Source organism: Anomaloglossus baeobatrachus, chromosome 2 (assembly GCF_048569485.1).
Source record: "Anomaloglossus baeobatrachus isolate aAnoBae1 chromosome 2, aAnoBae1.hap1, whole genome shotgun sequence".
NCBI classification, from domain to species: Eukaryota; Metazoa; Chordata; class Amphibia; order Anura; family Aromobatidae; genus Anomaloglossus; species Anomaloglossus baeobatrachus.
The window spans coordinates 771227383-771249173 of NC_134354.1; the positions used below are offsets into that span (position 1 = coordinate 771227383).

At 45.1% G+C, this 21791-nt stretch overlaps 1 protein-coding gene across 10 annotated transcripts in view; it reads right to left on the reverse strand.

Annotated features, from left to right (window-relative positions):
* SYTL2 (synaptotagmin like 2) overlaps positions 1 to 21791 on the reverse strand; it is a 136182-nt gene that overhangs the window by 7483 nt on the left and 106908 nt on the right. For 9 of the 10 annotated variants that reach the window (XM_075337534.1, XM_075337535.1, XM_075337533.1 and 6 more), the window contains 6 exons: positions 15940 to 16059; positions 10529 to 10698; positions 8364 to 8466; positions 4762 to 4923; positions 3257 to 3335; positions 3061 to 3166 (listed from right to left, as the gene is read on the reverse strand). In XM_075337534.1, coding sequence (XP_075193649.1) covers positions 3061 to 3166; positions 3257 to 3335; positions 4762 to 4923; positions 8364 to 8466; positions 10529 to 10698; positions 15940 to 16059 — 740 coding nt within the window. The remainder of the gene's footprint in view (positions 1 to 3060; positions 3167 to 3256; positions 3336 to 4761; positions 4924 to 8363; positions 8467 to 10528; positions 10699 to 15939; positions 16060 to 21791) is intronic. The other variant, XM_075337537.1, reaches the window with a different exon arrangement.

Below are 21791 nucleotides of genomic sequence, written 5' to 3' on the forward strand. Positions count from 1 at the left end.
GTGTGAGGTGTGTGTGAGGTGTGTGTGAGGTGTGTGTGAGGTGTGTGTGAGGTGTGTGTGAGGTGTGTGTGAGGTGTGTGTGAGGTGTGTGTGAGGTGTGTGTGAGGTGTGTGTGAGGTGTGTGTGAGGTGTGTGTGAGAGTGAGTGTGAGAGTGAGTGTGATCTGATGTGTGTGTATGTTTGTGTGTGTGCTGTTATGTGTGTGCGTGTGGATCTTCCGCCGCAGCAGGACCTTGATGCGCTTGTAACCATGCGAGCATGGTTACCAACGTATCCACACCACTCCCGTGCGAGCGGGGGCCGGGGGGGTGGGGGTGGGAGTACAGTACTCACCTCCGTGACAGCCGTGTCAGTTCGGTGAATGCGCGGGGGGGGGGGGGGGGGGGGGGGGGGTGTTTGGGGAGTACAGTACTCACCTCCGTGACAGCCGTGTCAGTTCGGAGAATGCGCGGGGGGAGGGAGGGGGCGGGGCCAGAGCTAGCGTGCATTGCGTGAGGGGGGGCGGGGCGTGGCGTGGCCGAATTGCCAATGCCTGCAGGGTGCCGGGGTGAGAGGCCAATCTGTGGGGGGGGCGGAGCCTGGGCGAGCGGCTGGCCAATCCGTGTGGGGGCGAAGCCTGGGCGAGCGGCCAATCCGTGTGGGGGGGGCGGGGCCATGGCGAGCCCAGCGGCCAATCAGCTTTGTGTCACCGTAAGGACACAATTTTGGAGCATGACAGAGACAGACAGACAGACAGACAGAATAAGGCAATTATATATATATATATTATATATATATATATATATATATATATATATATATATATATATATATATATATATATATATATATATATATATATATATATATATATATATATATATATATATATATATATATATATATATATATATATATATATATCGATTTTGTTGTGTGTAGTTGCCAGTGTTTGTGTAGGGCACTGTAAATGTTCTGGGTGTTGTCTGGGTGGGGGTGTGTGTGAGAGCGGTGTTGTATCTGTGTTGTGTGTTGCGTTGTTTGTGGAGCGCTGTGTGTCTACAGCGTTCTGTGTGTGGTGCTGTGTGTGTTGCGCGGTTTGTGTGGGTGTGGAGTGCGTGTGTGTGTTTTGGGGGAGGTATGTTTTGTGCAGTGTGTGTGTTGCGCGGTATGTGCGTATATTTGTGTATGCCGCGGTGTTTGTGTTGGGTGTTGTGTGTGTACGGCATTGTCTGTGTAGGGCGGTGTTTGTGGTTCCCAGTGTGTGTGTGGTGTGTTGTGCGGTGCGCGTGTGGCGCTGTGTGTGTGTTTTGGGGGGAGGTGTGCACCCCCATCGTGCTCCATCCTTCATGCTGTGCACCCCCATCGTGCTCCATCCCCCATGCTGCGCACTCCCCATCATGCTCCATCCCCCATGCTGCGCACTCCCCATCGTGCTCCACAGTCACACATCAGACAGTATACACGCACACATCTGATCGCATACCCTCACACCCCACTTCTCCCTGTGCCCTCCGGTGGGCGGTCCCAGCAGCTGTGCTGCACGCCGTGCTCCTCTGCCGACACTCACAGATCCGATCGCATACACGCACACACCCGATCGCATACACGCACACACCCGATCGCATACACGCACACACCCGATCGCATACACGCACACACCCGATCGCATACACGCACACACACACTGACGATATCGCACATACGCGCTCACACACTCAACATCCGGAGATACCACATGCTTCAGGCCACGTGATCCTACGGCAGGTCCTGGAAGGTCACTGCACGCACAGTATCGCCGCCGAGAAGTAAGCGATATCACTGGATGTTGTTGTGTGTGGATGCGATCTTATGTGTGTGTGAGAGTGAGTGTGATCTGATGTGTGTGTCTGTTCATGTGTGTGTGTCTGTTCTTATGTGTGTGTGTGTGTGTGTGTGTGCTCATGTGCGTGTGCGTGTGTTCCGCCGCTGCAGGACCTTGATGCGCTCACCTGCTCCCGGTCGGCGTCTGGTGAGTATGACTGCGGGGTCTTCTTTCTTCTGTCTTCTCTCTTCTGGGGGTGCCCGCTGCCTATAATGAAGTGTCTTGCAGTGTCTAACTCTTTCACCGCTGCATGACACTTCATTATTGACCGCAGCGTATGCCGGCTCCCTGCACATGTGTACCGGGAGCCGGTGTACGCTGGAGCGGGGCTGAGCGGGCGAGGCGTCAGCGTATGCCGGCTCCCTGCACATGTGTACCGGGAGCCGGTGTACGCTGGAGCGGGCGATGCGTGCGGAGGTCCGGGGCGAGTGGCTAAGCGATGTGGGGGGCGGAGCCAGGTCGAGCCCAGAGCGGCTAATCCATGCGGGGGCGGGGCCAGGCGAGCGGCCAATCCGTGGGGGGGCGGGGCCAGGCCGAGCCCAGCGGCCAATCTGACAGTTGTCACTTTTATGACACGGTGACACTGTCACGTGACATAATTTTGGAGCAAGACAGACAGAATAAGGAGATATACGGTATATATATATATATATATATATATTTCTCTATACAAACACACAGCATATATACAGATATATTAACGTATGCATGTACGTATATATATATAATTTTATAGTATAGAATTTGACTATTTGATATATATATATATATATCTCTCAAATAGTCAAACTCTATAATATAAAATTATATATATATATATATATATATATATATATATAGATATATATAGATATAGATATATATATATATATATATATATATACACACATACACACACACTAAATATATATATATATATATATATATATATATATATATATATATATATATATATATATATATATATATATATATATATATATATATATATATATATATATATATATATATATATATATATATATATATATTACATATACATACATACACATATACACACACACACACACAATAATAATTTCTCTTCTACCAGACAGTAGCTTTAAATTTTGAGGAGTTCTACCCTACATTTTGGAACAGGTCAGCCCCAAAATTGCTGTTTGTACCAGATCTTGTGACAGTCCTGAAAATATGGGCTAGAGACGATGTGTAATTACCATTTTACAAAGGAGTTGATCTTGTTTTCGCGGAGCATCGGCAGCTGCATACACTCCCGGATCCAGATGTGCACCTCTCCAGTTGTAGTCGGCTTTTTCCCAGTCTCTGGGATTTTGGACAAAATGATTATTTCAATTAGTATTTTCTATGGAGCGCGAATAAATGGGAAATAGTATTCACAGTAACAGGTCATACCAGACGGAGACACCGGAATGTACTGAAGAGACAGCTTCATCTCTCCTCTCCTCTCCAACCCAATACTGGAGGCCGGAGTCTAGAAAAGACAAGACACCACATTAATGCACAAATAGTAGTGGTGTATACACTACGAAGAATTAAGAGGGGGAAAAAGAAAACAAACAATCGTCTCCAGCCTTCTTATTCAGACTTCCAGTCTGTGGTCTTTGCCATCACTTGGGCACCCAGGCGTACCCACTGGCTGGACATCCACATATAGCCACTGGCTGGACATCCACATATAGCCACTGGCTGGACATCCACATATAGCCACCTGCTGGGCAATGCAGTGGGATTTCCCATTGTGGGCACTTTTCCTGTAAAGTGGATATCTGCCATCCACACCAGCTTACAAAGCATGCATAGCTTTGTCAGGGTCCAGTGCACAAAACCTTTAGGTCTTTTCATCTTCTTACCGCGGTGTTGTGGTCAGGAGACAACCAGTCGAGTACGGGGAACACAAGTCTTCCATTAAAGGCATAGGATACAATCGACCCACATCAATTTAGCAATTACCACCCAGTCCACTGGAAAACCTGTGCCAGATTGCATTCTGCACATTAGCAAACCCCTTCTAACAAAGTTTGTCCAATGTTTCACTGCTCGAATCGCCATCAATCAGCTGTGATCTGTGGGCAATTCTTCTATAGTGCCACCTTAGGTAAAGGGCGTATTAGGGCTTGTTTACACTGCATTTTGTACATTTTACTGTACCAGCAAACTGAATGAGATTTGTGAAATCTCCTGCACACGCTGCTCATTATTTGCTTGCGGATTTGCACCAAAACATCAAAATGGGTATTTAATACTTTCAGCATCTCTGCAGCATTTTTCACACCATGTATTTTACACGTTTTTTCTGCCAATATTTTTTGCCATGGAAAAATCTGTTGCAAATATTTAAAATGTGTAAAACAACCTTAAAAAGGGGTTTCCCACTATAACCTATACCTTGTGTAAAAAAAAAAAAGGAAAAAAAGGCCCATCCTGCCATTTTTTAATATGCATCTATCCATTCATTCCATGCAGCTTGATATATACTTACCATCGATATTAATCTCCATTGCTCCTTTTTGTTTTATTTTTAAATTTGGGTCCTCCATCTTTTCCCTTCATTTCTTCCTTTTTTCAGTTTCATATCCTATACATAAGTCTCTTTTTTTCACAATGTATATACATTATAGTTACCTTTGCGGGCATGCGCGCTCTTCCTTTTTCCCCACCCTTCTATACTTTAACCTTTTAGCGCATGCGCAGTTTTCTTTACTGACAACTTTTTCTTTCAGAGTTTTGTTTTCTCACGATTATTTACACTTGGTGACTTTTTAGGCTTCTTGGATAACCATATTTTTTGTGTAACTTGATAAACTAAAACGAATTTTACTAGTATATTCTTACAAAGATTAAATATATAAAAAGTATGCTATATCAATTGAAAAAAATATATAAAGTCCGCGACTTACCCGAGGCTCAAGTGGATACCAATTCTTATGTTTATTTTCCCATTCCCAGTTGGCCAGCTTCTGGTTGACTTCACCCAAGAAACTGTTTCGGCCAAGGACATCACGGTGCCACACGGATAAGTTCAATGTCTGAGCTTGAAGGGATGTTTTCGGGATCTTATACTGAAGCAACAAGAGAAGAGAGGAGATCTCAGAAAAGACAAGGTACTATGACCCTGTCAATCTTTTTATGTTATGCATATTCTAGACTGAAAATGCATAGCTACCTGGGGCTGGTGAACACTAAAGGGTGCTTTACATGCTGTGACATCGCTAGCAATTGCTAGCGATGTCGCGAGCGATAGCACCCGCCCCCGTCGTTTGTGCGATATGTGGTCATCGCTACGTCAGCGTCACACGCACATACCTGTTCTGCGACGTCGCTGGAGACACCGAACAATCCCTCCTTCAAGGGGGAGGTGCGTTCGGCGTCACAGCGATGTCACAAAACGGCCGTCCAATAGAAGAGGAGGGGAGGAGATGAGCAGCCGAAACATGCCGCCCACCTCCTTTCTTCCTCATTGCCGGTGTACGCAGTTAAGGAGATGTTCATAGTTCCTGTGGTGTCACACATAGCGATGTGTGATGCCGCAGGAACGAGGAACAACCAGCGGCATGTACCACCAACGATGATATGAAAAGGAGCGACGAACGATTTTTGACGTTTTTGCGATCGTTGATAGTCACTCCTTTGTGTCACACGCTGCAATGTTGCTAACGACGCCGGATGTGCGTCACTAACGACGTGACCCCGACGATATATCGTTAGCGATGTCGCAGCGTGTAAAGCACCCATAAGGGGAGGCCAATAAACTACTCTGTATTGGCTGGAGTATCTAGACTAAAGCTAAGTGGCATAAAATGTAATTATTACCCATGGTGGCTCCTGAAATAGAGCCAAAAAAACGACATGTCGGCATGATGGGGTGTCACCAGTAGTATAACTACCGGGAGGCAGACTGTTCGGTTGCCCCGGGATCTCACAGGCCCACCTGAACTACCGCTATGGCACACTGCATGGGCGTGTGCATTGCGCGGGTACCGTTAAACTCTGCGGTAAAGCAGGGAGTTCTGGTTTCCGTACTATACGTTTTATAGACCGCAGATCGGTTTAGGCCTGTGGTCTACAGATCAGCAAGTATAAAGATCGGTGTGATTATGTCTACGTGCCCCATCACTGTGCTGGTCCTCTCACACCTTGGTCCTGTCAGTCGGTGGACTCCTCAGGATCCACGGGTAGATGAATGGAAGATATGAATGGAAGATGTGAAAGGAATGCACTGGGGCCCATAATACAGTGTAGGGGAGGTGAATACTTTGGACCATCATACAGTGTGGGGGGAATGTTGGGGGGGGGGGCGGTCATGATACAGTGAAATGAATATACTGTGGCCCATATTACAGTGGGGGAATACTGGGGGCGGCACATGATACAGTGGGAGGGAAATACAGAGGGGCCATATTACAGTGCGTGTGGGAGAAATACTGGGGGCCATCAAACAGCATGAGGGAAATGTGACGCCCTGGGCAAGCCAGGGGTCACAGGTCATCACACCACCACACCCTACACCCCAGTTAGGCACACCAAAGCTAACCAAAAATCCTTGTTGCCTTCCTCCAGAGGCTGATGTTCACACCAGGGGGTGGGCCAGGCGGTTGGCTCCGCCCACCGAGGAGGACACAGCTCTGGAGGCGGGAAGTACCAGGCAGTTGAGCCCAGGCAGGGCTAGAGTGAAGTTCAGTTTAGGAGGAGGAAGTGGAAAGAGTAAACAAGAAGTTAAGCTAGAGAAGTGGAAGTGGTAAAGGAGAAGTTGAAGGAAGGTGAAAGGTGACAGAAAGAAAGCCTGAAGTAGTCCAGCTGTGTGCAGGACAGAGTCAGCAAGGTCAGCAACAGCGGTGACTGTCTGGAGGGGGAGTGTTTGGAAGTTCCTGGAAGGACCGCGGACGGGTAGTGGCCCGGCGGTCTGGAGCAGTGTACCAAAGGACAGTCAGCACCAGGGCAGGGGCCTCTCGGACCCCGGCAAGGCTAGGAGTCGCCATAATTTGCCAAATCCGTCAGTGAAGGGGACTTAGATCCCCCAACAACCAAGTCCCGATTGAAGGCAACAGTCCAACCATTTTAGGAGAAGCACCGCCACCGCCAGGGCACCAGTTTCTCAGGGCCAGCGCCTGCGGGCAAAGAGTAGAGCTCCTCCGGTCCAGCTTGAAGCCGGGGAGCGGGTTACCGGTGGGGACCCATCGCGACCAACATAGAACAAAAGGTGCAAGGAAAAGGGACATCACCGTCACCTACTGGGAGACCAAGTGCAGCCGTCCGTGGGAACCGTCTTTCCAGCCGTGTGGTTTACCGTAAAACTGTGTCAACGTCTCAGGCTGAGTGAGTACCACAGTGCCGCAAGGCACAGTGCTGCCCCCGCGTCCCTGCGCCCACCAGGCCCTGCGATCACCAACCCCTACCCACGGAGGGGCAACACAACACCTGGCTGCTCCGCATCACCATCCCCGGGATCCCCATATTGAGCAGCGGTGGTGAAATCACCACAACCGTGGGTGGCGTCACGGACAATAAAACAATCCCCACACCCAACAACCCCCTTTCACTCATGGGCGAGGAGCGCCGCTCGAGAAACCCCCGGGATCCGGCCCACAGCTCGAGCCACCACTGAGCAGCAGCCGCCGTACCCGAGCAGAAGGGGTGAGCGTAGTGTGCTGACACCCTCCTCCCCGCCCGCGACAGAAATACTAGGGGGTCGTCATAATGTGTATAGGGAGAGTTATGTCCATCAAGCTGTGTATGTGGGTGCAGAGGGGAACTATATATGAGGGGGAGGGGGGGGGGATTCTGGAGAAATTATTTAAAGTTGTTAAGTGAACACCTAGGAAGCATTCTTATAGGGCACACTGGGGACATTACCACATCCTAAGGAGCAAAATGTGGACACTTTTCTATGGCACTTGCACAGGGCATTAATACTTTCTAGGGGGCAATTTTACTATCTAAAAGGGCACAAGGGAGACATTATTACTATGTCAGGGGCACAGTGGTGGCATTACTATGTGGGGCAGTAAGAGGAGCCCTGTTTTTGTGCCACACAGCAGGTGCAGTAATGGGGGCACATATGGCAGCAGCAGCTCACTATTGGGGTATCAGGAGGATGAGGGGTTTGTGCAGGTCGGAAATAGATTGAGACTGTGCCGGAAAGGTGAAAAGTCAGATGCATCTTTGTTGTAATGGCTGGAGACTTGTCGGTCAGGGCCAGATGGAAAAGACGGGAAAAATGATCGACTCCATCAGAAAGAACGTCAGCTGTAAGTCACCATCTATATGTACTGTAATTTATTATATGTTCTGCAGGACCGGTATCTATCACTATATGGCGGTAAGATCAGTGTTGGTCTTTGTATAGTGATTTTCACTAACAGCGCGGTCATCGGTGGAGATTCCCCTGTACCTATGATTATGCTGCGTCATTGTAGCTGTTGCCATGGTTACCTGGTTAGGGGCCCACAGATGTTTCACCCTCCCTTTTATATGAACCCCTACCTACACCTCTGGGTCTTACCTTCAGTATTTCATTATACACAGGATTCAGGGTCTTTTTCTTCACTGCAGTTTTCCTTTTTCCCATCTTTGCCTTCTCTGGAAGCAAATAAGCCTTCACATACCTGCAATACATAAACGTTACTTTCTATATTAAACCATATGACCAGAGTAGCGATGAGTCTCAAAGCGGAAATTAATGGAGATTTCTCAATGTTTAAGAATTCAAAAAAAAAAAAAAATGAGTTTTTCTACTTTTTATCATGGACTGATCCCCAATTCGCAACCTAAAAAACCTATCTATTCTCAGGTGGGAGATTCACGCAAATTTCATATGTCCCTGGGCTCTCATGGTAGGCGATAACTATAGTGATGAGCGGGCACTATCACACTCAGGTGTTCTGTACTGGTAACTAGTGATGAGCGGGCACTACCATGCTCGGGTGCTCAGTACTCGTAACTAGTGATGAGCGGGCACTACCATGCTCAGGTGCTCAGTACTCGTAACTAGTGATGAGCGGGCACTACCATGCTCAGGTGCTCAGTACTGGTAACTAGTGATGAGCGGGCACTACCATGCTCGGGTGCTCAGTACTCGTAACTAGTGATGAGCGGGCACTACCATGCTCAGGTGCTCAGTACTCGTAACTAGTGATGAGCGGGCACTACCATGCTCAGGTGCTCAGTACTGGTAACTAGTGATGAGCGGGCACTACCATGCTCGGGTGCTCAGTACTCGTAACTAGTGATGAGCGGGCACTACCATGCTCGGGTGCTCTGTACTGGTAACTAGTGATGAGCGGGCACTACCATGCTCGGGTGGTCAGTACTGGTAACTAGTGATGAGTGGGCACTACCATGCTTGGGTGCTCAGTACTCGTAACTAGTGATGAGCGGGCACTACCATGCTCGGGTGCTCTGTACTGGTAACTAGTGATGAGCGGGCACTACCATGCTCGGGTGGTCAGTACTGGTAACTAGTGATGAGCGGGCACTACCATGCTCGGGTGGTCAGTACTGGTAACTAGTGATGAGTGGGCACTACCATGCTCAGGTGCTCAGTACTCGTAACTAGTGATGAGCGAGCTTAAAAATTATCAAAAGAATGAAATTTTGTATTGGAATCTAAAGAGTCCTAAAAGATTTTCCTAAAACTTTTTTTGGGGGAACAACACTGCCAACATTTTCCTGAAGGTCTTGAAAAAAAAAAAAATAAAAAAATCCAGTTCACCTGATTTTAAATGACGTCATGTGCGCACACTCCATTTTTCAGGGAGTATCTATCGTACTATTCCTTTTCAATGTGCTTGTCCGAGCCTACGCTTTCATAGCAGCTTTTTTGTCTAAAGCAGTGTTCTCCAACTCGACTCAACTAGATTGTAAGCTCTCACGAGCAGGGTTGCCTTTTTTCCCTTTAAATATTGTATCTTCTATAACTGTTACTTGTTTGTATATGATCCTCATGAATTTTAAAGCGCTACAGAATATGTTGGTGCTATAGAAATAAAGATTATTAATTATTATTATTATTATGGTTATTAACTCCAGTCCTCAAGCGCCACTAGCAGTGCAGGTTTTGAAGATTTCCCTAATTTTTTTTCCCCAACACCTGTGCAATGCTAAGGAAATCCTGAACACATGCACGGTTGGTAACTCTAGGCCCCTTTCACATTGCGTTTTTCTCTACGTCCACAGGTCCCGTCGTGGCATCCGTCCGGACCGCCCCTCCCCCCCTCTGCAAAACGTGCTCCGGACACATGCGCCCGACAGGGCCATTCATTGCTATGGAGCGCACTGCGTTAGCGTGTGCTCTGTTTTGTGCAATTTTGTGCACATATAAGTTTCTGCAGACGGACACCCGAACGTAGGTGGTCTACGTTCGGGTGTCCGCCTGCAAAAACGTATATGTGCACAAAACAGAGCACGCGCTAACGCAGTGCGCTCCATAACAGTGAATGGCCCTGTCGGGCGCATGCGTCCGGAACACGCTTTGCAGAGTGGGGGAGGGGCGGTCCGGACGGATGCCCCGACGGGACCTGTGGACGTAGAGAAAAACGCAATGTGAAAGGGGCCTTAGATCGGTGTTCTCCCAACTTCAGTCGAAGGTCTTCAGATAAAGTTCATCAGGCACGGAAGGGACAAATAGCCCCCGTCAATTCACCCTATGTCCCCATTAGTCGCACTCACGGGTCAGAACGCTGCTTCTTGACATCTGCCGCTGCCAGGTCTTTGCATTGGTAGATATAAATGATGAACTCCTTCAACTCTTCTACATATTCAATGGAATATTCAATGCTGCCTTTAATGTCCACATTGCCAAAATCACCGCTGTAGACACTCATGACGCTTCCGCTAACCTGGAAAGATGAACATTTGCAGCAATTATATACCACAAAATGGTAACAATAACCCACATACAAAACAGGTGCACATCCTTAGCTTCCCATAAATTTCACCAAAAAAAAAAAAACAAAAAAAAAAGAAAACAAAAAGAAGGGTTGTCCGGCGACGTCCAGAGCTGCCCACAACGAAAGTGAGCAGTGTCTGTGTTGTGCATCTGTTCTGTCCCAATACCGGCCAATGGTGCACAGGTCTCGGCAGGTATGTGGGCTGTTATAGTTTCTTTCGATGCAGAAGTGAGCAGATCTGGACATCGCTGGATATCTGCCTCAAGGACTACAATTTTTCACAATACCAATTTGGTATAATATAATGACATGAAAGCAAAACTCAACTGCTAGGTGGCCACTTATAGCATAAAAACCTCCCGAGTATCGCTTTTTTTTTATATATATATAAAGCTGGTCATCTTCTGCTATTCATGTCAGGATATGCTGAGCAGAGAGGAAAAGGAAAGGAAGGACACCGTTGTCCTTATTTTAGCTGGCAGGGGATATGGGCTGTCATATAGATGTGAAGAAAACTTTCACTTTCTCAGCACAAAGAGGACTTCCTAAACCTACTTTTCTGGAGTGCACCACTCCCTGCTTGGTAGCGGCGCACACCTGCCGATTGATAACTCAAACAAGCGGCATCATGACGCTATAAGGCTCCATGCGCACGCTGCAGTTTAGGATGCTCTTTTGGTGCATTTTGTGGTGACCTTTTAGTCACCACAAAAACTGCATTGCTTTTCCTTCCCCAGCAAAGTTTGAGAATTGCTGTGCGCGCGTTGCGTTTTTTCTTGCCTGCATTTTGTGGGGACCAAAAAAATGTAGCATGTAAATTTTTTGTTTTTCCCTGCTTTTTTGACCCACTGGTGATCAAAAAAAACTCATGATCAAAATAAAAAAAAAAAAAAGACAAAAACGACAAGGACAAACACGACGGCAAGGACAAACACGACGGCAAGGACAAACACGACGGCAAGGACAAACACGACGGCAAGGACAAACACGACGGCAAGGACAAACACGACGGCAAGGACAAACACGACGGCAAGGACAAACACGACGGCAAGGACAAACACGACGGCAAGGACAAACACGACGGCAAGGACAAACACGACGGCAAGGACAAACACGACGGCAAGGACAAACACGACGGCAAGGACAAACACGACAAACACGACAAACACGACAAACACGACAAACACGACAAACACGACAAAAAAGACAAAAAAGACAAAAAAGACAAAAAAGACAAAAAAGACAAAAAAGACAAAAAAGACAAAAAAGACAAAAAAGACAAAAAAGACAAAAAAGACAAAAAAGACAAAAAAGACAAAAAAGACAAAAAAGACAAAAAAGACAAAAAAGACAAAAAAGACAAAAAAGACAAACTCATGCGTTTATGGGGGGTTTTTTTGCTACAAAAGATGCATTTTTTTGGCCACAGTGTGCATTTTTGTGGTCACCACGAAAGTGCAGCCTGTGGACATAGCCTTAACCCGAACTGCTCCCTTTCGCATGCAGCAAACAAGCCACTGAAGGTGGCCAGAGCCAGCCAGCTTCAGAGCAGCACATAAAAACTCTTTCCAATAGAGCAGTTAAGGCGCCGCTCACATCAGTGGTATTTTGCCAGAAAGCCGGATCCGGCACAAATGCGTTTCAGTTCCACTCATTTACAATGGAAGCGCAGCAAGAAGCGGTGACATGCGGTTGTGTATGACGCACGTCACCGCATCTTGCCGTGTTTCCATTGTAAATGAATGGAACAGAAATGCATTTGTGTTGAATCCGGCTTTCTGGCAAAATACCGCTGATGTGAGCAGCACCTGCACTCCTTGCCTAGAACACCTGCCACCACTGGTGAATAGCCTAGGTAACAAGCTAAAAACTATAAAGTTAAAAATCCCTCTGTTTTGGAGACTGCAGATTATTTTTAATAAGTATTAAATTGTAACGTTGCTTGTTTTTAAAATTATTTTGCAATGCCCCACCCGCCCCCCCACTCCGGGCCATTTATGAGGAGAAAAGTCCTTTAAACTATAATATTCAGATTTCCTTAAAGCATCAGTGTGAACACCGGTGTTTAACAGGTTAACGCATTCATTTATGGTATATACAGTACGTGAAATAAGAATTGAAAGTCAAAAATTTGATAAATATATTTGTAAAAGGTGCTATTGGCATGAATGTCTCACCAGATATTGGCAACTCATCCAATCCACACAGGCAAAGAAATTAACACTAGAACGCATACCTGGGGCCTCGGAGGCCTGCTAGGTCATTTGTTTTCTATGGTAGATTGAATTGCTTGCGCGTTCTAGGGTTAAACAGAGATCTCTAAATTATGTGTAATAATGAGAAATGACACAGGGAAAAAGTACTTAACACATGAAGAAAGGTGAAAAAAAGCCATGAAAAGTCACAACACCAACAGAAAGCTATCAGTAATTAGAAAGCAATCCTGCCACTTCAGGGAAAAATATCATCTGGTTCAACTTATGGCTTATAAAAAAAAGGTGCCACACAAGAAACATCTGATGATGAATAAAACCAGTGAGCTGTCTCAAGATCTTTGCAACCTTGTGGCAAAACATACTGACGGCACTGGTTACAGAACAATTTCCAAACTACTGAAGGTTCCAGTGAGCACTATTGGGGGTCATAATTCGGAAGTGGTAATATTTCAACATACACCAACCACGACCAGGTGCTCCACACACGATTTCAGACAGAGGAATGAAAATATTACAACAGTTGTTCAAGAGCCAACAAAAACCTGTGGAGAGCTACAGAAAGACCTGGAATCAGCAGATACTTATGGTTTTCTTTTTAACAATTGTAATGCACGCCCTCTCTCCATGGCCTGTATGCACGCTCCTGTATGCACGCTCACCAGGCAAGACTCCATTGCTGAACAAAAAGCATGTTCAAGAGCATTTAAAGTTTGGTCAACATATAGACAAGCCTGTGAAATACTAAGAGAATATGGTATGGGTCAGAGGACACCAAGAAACCACAACCAGTAAGATGTTGAGTTATGATAAACAGAAAAAAAACACCTAGACAATACCTCTAAAAAATAATAATACTTTAATGAGTCAATTAAAAAACACAGACACCATGTGTCTTCCAGAACAACAATAAACACAATTACGACAGTGTTGAAGGTTAGAATGAAAAATAGGAACGTGTGAGGGAATTGAGCGATAGTATCTTGACCTTCCTCCAGTAATAGGTCTAAGTTGAATCCTCAAATTACCCTTCCTATTAACGGAGGGTATCGTACTTTTTTGGATACCCCCCGCTACAGGTGGCTGACCCTCACTGCCCCTATTATTCACTAACTATTATCCACCACCAAAGAACCAGGTGCAGAAGTGTTAGATGAACCACAAATAGTACAAGACGACAGTAGCGTTAGAGAATGGTTCCTGACTGGACCACAATCTCCAGTCAAGGAGCAAGGGATGAGTTGTTAGGCTCTATCCTAAGGGGCCCACCAATTGACAGGCCAGCACCTAGGCTCTCCCAAAAAGATGGGCCCCTTAGGCTCTATCCTAACAACTCATCCCTTGCTCCTTCACTGGAGATTGTGGTCCAGTCAGGAACCATTATCGAACGCTACTGTCGTCTTGTACTATTTGTGGTTCGTCTAACACTACTGCACCTGGTTCTTTGGTGGTGGATAATAGTTAGTGAATAATAGGGGCAGTGAGGGTCAACCACCTGGGGGGGGGTATCCAAAAAAGTACAATACCCTCCGTTGGTAGGAAGGGTAATTTGAGGATTCCACTTAGTATCTTGACCTTCCTCCAGTAATAGGTCTATCACTCAATTCCCTCACGCTTTCCCATTTTTCATTCTAACCTTCACCAACACTGTCGTAATTGTTTTTATTGTTGTTCTGGAAGACAGATGGTGTCTGTGTTTTTAACTGCATCATTAAAGTATTATTATTTTTTAGAGGTATTGTCTAGGTGTTTTTTTCAGAGGACACCAAAACTGAACTCTTTGGACACCACGATGTTTAGAGGCCAAGAGGCAAATCACCCCAAAAGGTGAAGTGTGGAGGTGGGAACATCATGATGTGGGGCAGTTTTTCAGCAGACGGCACTGGCAAACTTCATATAATTGAAGGAAGGATAAATGGAGAAGTATAATGAGACATTCTTGATAAAAATCTGTTGCGATCTACCAGGATGATGAAGATGAAATGCGGGTGGACATATCAGGAAGACAATGATCCCAAACACACAGCCAAGGAAAGTACCAACTGGTTTCAGAGACAGAAAATAAAGCTCCTAGAATGGCCGAGCCGATCACTGGAGCTGAATCCAATAGAAAATTTATGGAAAAAACTAAAGCTCAGATTTCATAGAAGGAGCCCAGGAGCTTTAGTATGTAAAGTGCATTTGGGTGCAAGAATAGGCCAAAATCCACCTGAGTAATGCAGGCGACAGGTTTCTCCATACAGCGTCTTGAAGCTTCATCACCAACAAAGGCTTTTGTATGAAATATTAAATAAATTTCATAAAGTGTGGTCAATACTTTTTCCCGGTGTCATTTCTCATTATTACACTCACAAACTTAACGTACATCTATGGTTTGATTTCTTTGCCTGTGTAGATTGGATGGGTTGTTACCAATATCTGGTGAGAAATTCATGTAAAATAGCCCCTTTAGAAATATAATTTACTTAGAAAAATTGGTGATGCGTTCAATACTTACACTGATGAGCAAAAGGGTAACAATGTTTTGAGCTTTTGACTTTCAGGCGCCATATCGCACCATCCACTACAGCTCGAAGCTGCAGTGCATGGTCAGATATGGAGCCTGAAAGTCAAAAAAGCTCAAAACATTGTTACCCTTTTGCTCATTAGTGTACCTCACATAACAGATGAGGATTCCACATCTCAAGAACGGGGCCCTGATTTATGGAGCTCGATATTATTCATGCAACAGTCAACTTAAATATAGTTAGTGTACATATCACAATATAATTGATAAAACATTATAGCAAAATATTATATATAATGTTGTCATAAAGTCCACCAAAAACACTTGTGTCATCATTGAATACAATTCTTTTCCAACCCCACCCCCCTTCCCACCCGCATTACTATCATTAATGGATTATTATTGGTAAGGTTTCATTCCAGAAGCACAGAGACATAGATTAGTGCAAGCACGGAGTTACGTTTTACATACAGAAGACATTGACGCCATGCCAGACGAGCCACTAAGATTGGTTAGAGAGCTTGGGCTCTTCTTGTGTCTGCCAATCTGAAAACTGCTTTCTGATGCGGAGTCTGTCTCTCTGCCATCAGTCTAGAAGACATCACATTAGAGACAGTTACTGGACATATCCAAAAAAAACAAGACAGGTTATTAAAAGGCAACATGGTGGGGAGACATGCAGACACAATAGGGCTAGTCACTAAGCATAAATAAAAACTTGCCAATGTATCCTTAAAATCACTAAAATATCATTTCTAGCAATCCCTGCTAGTGCAATGTTACCTTTCCACAGAACGCAGGCGCCATTTATTGCATCCTGTAGTTTTTGTATTCGTCAGAACAATGTCACCTATTTACAGAGAGGTGATGGGTCTGAACCAGAGTTGAGTGAGTACCTAATTATTCGTACTTACTATACTCATAACGAGTACCAATACTCGCGTATTCGCTCCGAATAGCGTGTGCAATGCACGTCAACGGGGAAAAACTCGCAACGTAACGAGTAACCTGAATTCTGCACTATTCGCTACTCGCACAAATAGTACGGCATTCGGGTTAGGCTAGGTTCACACTTCCGTTGTTTTAAATCCGTCAGGTCCGTCAGCAACGGATCAGTCGTTTTTTATGTTGTCAACTGATGCAACGGATGGTTTTTTTCGACGGACGGACGGTTTTTGAAAGGAATCCTGTGAAAAAAACTGATCCATTGCATCCATTTTTTGACGGATCAGTCATGATCCGTTTGTGTTTGGGACAACGTAGTGGGTGTGCGAAACATGCTGGGCATGCTCAGTAGAGCATGACGGAATCTATCACTGGATTCCGTCGTAAGACAGATTACGACGGAATCGAGCACCATAGACATACATTACAAGCGTGACGGACTGCGGCGGATTCCTGCGCGGTGCATCAATTTTGACGGCCAGAAAAACGTTACATTCTGCGTTGCTCCCGCCCGGCGGTCAGTCAAAAAATGACTGACCGCGACGCAGCGGATGCAATGCAAGGTTATCAGTCGCAATCCGCTAGTCTCTGGGACACAACGGAATCTGCTAAACGGATAGCGTTGTTTACCATAGCCGCGGATTGTGACTGATCCGTTAAAATGTAAGTATGAACCTAGCCTTACTCGTTACGTTGCGGGTTTTTCCCCGTTGACTTGCATTGCACACACTTTTCGGAACTAATACACAAGTATTAGACATTACTCGATAGGAGTAGGTACTCTCTCAACTCTCGTCTGAACTCTTGGGTTCCCACCACTGGGACGTCCAGATATAAAAATCACAAGAATGGAGAGCGACGCTGCCGCACCATTCAAACTCCATAGGACCGATGGAGATAGCCAAGGGTTGTGTTGTGTTGGCCATCTCAATCAGTTCCGTAGATTTTTAATGGAGGGGCCGTGCCCACGACCAACCATCCATTCAAGTAGCGGAACCAAGGCCACCAAACATTGTTCAGACACTTACCACCAATCCTATGCATAGGTTACAAGTCATCCCTTTAGGGGGATTTGTCTGCCTTGCAAATTTCTTTGTTGGCAAGGTCCCCTATAAATCAGCAGATAACGGGAGCCTTATTGTTCGGACCCCCAAGTGATCAAGCTAGAAGGGTTCAATTCATCCGCCGCACCACCGCAGGTATAAAGAAGCATTACACGATCCATCTTGGTATCTATGGACAAACTGGGTAATGCATTGACAAGTTTGGAACACACTAAAGCAACCCTGAAACTGAAAATTGACTCTGCATTTCTATGTATAGTCCACGTACCTGGTGCCCTCTGTTTTCCTCTTTCAAGGAAGGATAACTATACATGTGAAATAGTCACTTTTCAATCCCAAAAGGGGAGGATCATTTTACTTTATATAAAAAAGGGAATCTTCCCCAACATCATGCTTCTCAGAAGAACTAGCAAAAACCTGGTGACAGAGACCCTAATTCCAGTAATGCGTTACTGGGCTGTTTGCAGCAGTTTTGATAAAATCAATCATCTTCTGTAGATCCATCAATTTTCTGAATGCTGAGCTCTGCATAACTATGCCCACACCACTGATTGGTAGCTTTCTGCCTATGCAAGGGTACACAGAATACTGCCAATCAGTGGTGAAGGTGGGGTTAAAGGAAACCTGTCATCAGTTTTTTTACCCTATAAGCTGCGGCCACCACCAGTGAGCTCCTCCATCATTCTAACATGCTGTATATAAGAGCCCAGGCCGCTGTGTAGAATATAAAAATCACTTTATAATACTCACCTAAACCGATCGCTGCGATGGATGTGGCTCAGATGGGAGTCTTCGTCCTCCGGTGCCGGCACCGCCTCTTTCGGCCATCTTCATTCTCCTTCTGAATCCTGTGTACACAACGCGTCTACGTCATACACACATGCCGGTCCCCGCGCATGCGCACAACAATTCTTTGATCTGCCCTGCTCAGGGCAGCTCAAAGTGTGCCTGCTCAGGACCTGAATGGCTTCAGAAGGACGACAGAGGCAGCGACAAAGATGGCCGAAAGAGGCGGCGCCGGAGGACGAAGAAGACGCCCATCTCAGCCACATCCACTGCAGCGACCGGTTTAGGTGAGTATTATAAGGTGTTTTTTTTATGTTGTACACAGCGGCCTGGGCTCTTCTATACAGCATGTTAAAATACTGTATATAAGGGCTCACTGGTGGTTGCCGCAGCTTATAGGAAAAAAAAAAACTGATGACCAGTTCCCTTTAAACCACTTTATTAGTTTTTTATTGATAATATCCTGCTGATAAAACAGGGATTTCATCAAGGCTGACTCAGGCAGTAGAGTGACATCTCTGGAATCAGAGTCCCAGTCTTTACATGAAGCTGCTCTCAAATTAAAGTGGCAGGAACTGGATGAGAGATTCTTCAAGAATCTGAAAACCCGCAGCTGCAGGGCTTGTTACAATGTAACAGGAGACGTTTTAGCCTCTGAATGTGAACCTAAGGCTGGAGCTGCACAGCAACAGGTCGTTGAGCCAAGTCTCTCGCTGCTATATTGTAGTATATTGGAAATGAGTGGGGGGGGGGGGTCATATTGTAACCCATATGCTATTGAGACCTCAACAAGAAAGTCTCAAAAGTCGAAATCAGTTGGATTTTTACCAATTTGCTTGTCATGGTCCCTTGCGAATTGCAATGAGACCCCACTGAGATGCAGCGGCTAAGAGTGATATTTGACCATGCAACCTGTTTCACGGACAAAGTTGCCAAGTAGCCTAAGGCTAGGTTTCACATTTTAGTATTTAGCAAGACCAAGATCTCCACAGTACCTGAGGTGTATATGTATAGTGCCTTGCGAAAGTGTTCGGCCCCCTTGAATTTTTCAACCCTTGCCCTCATTTCAGGCTTCAAACATAAAGATAAAAAATGTTAGTTATGGTGAAGAATCAACAACAAGTGGGACAATTGTGCAGTAGAACTAAAATGTATTGCTTATTTTAAAGTTTTAAAAAAAATAACTGAAAATTGGGGCGTGCAATATTATTCATCCCCTTTACTTTCAGTGCAGCAATTTCACTCCAGAAGTTCATTGAGGATCTCTGAATGATGCAATGTTGTCCTAAATGACTGATGATGATAAATATAAGCCCCTGTGTGTAATCAAGTCTCCGTATAAATGCACTGCTCTGTGATAGTCTCAGGGTTCTGTTTAAAGCACAGAGAGCATCATGAAGACCAAGGAACACAACAGGCAGGTCCGTGATACTGTTGTGGAGAAGTTTAAAGCCGGATTTGGTTACAAAAAGATTTCCAAAACTTCAAAACATTCCAAGGTGCACTGTGCAAGCGATCATATTGAAATGGAAGGAGTATCATACCACTGCAAATCTACCAAGACCCGACCATCCATCCAAACTTTCATCTCAAACAAGAAGACTGATCAGAGATGCAGCCAAGAGGCCCATGATCACTCTGGATGAACTGCAGAGATCTACAGCTGAGGTGGGAGAGTCTGTCCATAGGACAACAATCAGCCATACACTGCACAAATCTGGCCTTTACGGAAGAGTGGCAAGAAGAAAGCCATTTCTCAAAGATATCCATAAAGTGTGTCGTTTAAAGTTTGCCATAAGCCACCTGGGAGACACCAAACATGTGGAAGAAGGTGCTCTGGTCAGATGAAACCAAAATCGAACTATTTGGGCACAATGCTAAATGATATGTTTGGCGCAAAAGCAAAGAGCTCATCACCCTGAAAACACCATCCCCACTGTCAAACATGGTGGTGGCAGCATCATGTTTTGGGCCTGCTTTGCTTCAGCAGGGACAGGGAAGATGGTTAAAATTGATGGGAAGATGGATGGCGCCAAATACAAGATCATTCTGGAAGAAAACCTGTTGGAGTCTGCAAAAGACCTGAGACTGGGACGGAGATTTGTCTTTCAACAAGACAATGATCCCAAACATAAAGCAAAATCTATAATGGAATGGGTCACAAATAAACGTATCCAGGTGTTGGAATGGCCAAGTTACAGTCCAGACCTGAACACAATCGAGAATCTGTGGAAAGAGCTGAAAACTGCTGTTCACAAACGCTCTTCATCCAACCTCACTCAGCTCCAGCTGCTTACAAAGGAAGAATGGGCAAGAATTTTAGTCTCTCCATGTGCAAAACTGATCGACACATACCCCAAGAGACTGCAGCTGTAATCACAGCAAAAGGGGGCGCTACAAAGTATTAACTTAAAGGGGATGAATAATATTGCACGCCACAATTTTCAGTTATTTTTTTAAAAAGTTAAAAATAAGCAATAAATTTCGTTCAACTTCACAATTGTGTCCACTTGTTGTTGATTCTTCACCAGAACATTAACATTTTTATCTTTATGTTTGAAGCCTGAAATGTGGGAAAAGGTTGAAAAATTCAAGGGGGGGCCGAATACTTTCGCAAGGCATTGTATGTGGGAATGGGTTGCATTTAGCCAGGTAGATATAGGTATAATATAAACGTTAAGATGTGGCTCTAATATGGCCGCGTGAGGCAGGTCTTCTGCAAAGTGCACTAAACTTAAGCCTTTTAGCTCCGCAATGAGCCTAAAGCAATATCTATGACATATGCATTAGCAGAACACTTTCAGGCTCAAGTTTAACTGTTAGTATTATCTTGCCATTACATTTGGGTAAAATATGCATTTTGGAAGACATGCATAACATGCACAGAGGTGTGGAAACAATGGAGGATTCGTGGACAGGTGTTAGCCCTTCATTTAGTAAGGTAACAACACAAACAAATAGGGATATGAAGACAGATTGTCTGCAGAGTATCACTAGTATCAGCAAGTTCATCATTTCTAAAACTAGGGATAAAGGGAACTTCCTTATATTTTTAGTTTGTTTTCGGCTAGGACAGTATATCGCTTGAATTCCTACAGCCGATCTTTAAAAATCGCAGTTAGAACTCAAGCATTTCTCCCGGAAATCTTCTGGAAAAATGCTCCAGTTCCCCCATTGACTTCCGTTATATTTTGGTATTTGAGTTGCACTCATCCGAGCATCCAACGACCGGTTACGAGTGCCGAAGCACGGTAGTGCTCACTCAACATTTACTTTTTATCATTCTATTCCTTTGTATGCCAGAAAAGAGATTTCTGCAGGTTTTACTATAAGGGGTTTATCCCAAGAGCAACATTTATCACCTATCCACAGGGAAGATGCCTAATAATTGTTGGGGTCTGACCAATGAGATAAACATTGATTGAGAAAACGAGACTTCAAAAAGGTCCTGTGTATGCAGGAATACCCTCCATTTACTTCAAAGGGTCCATCGTAGTGGACATGTGATCCACAGAGAGTAAAGTGATT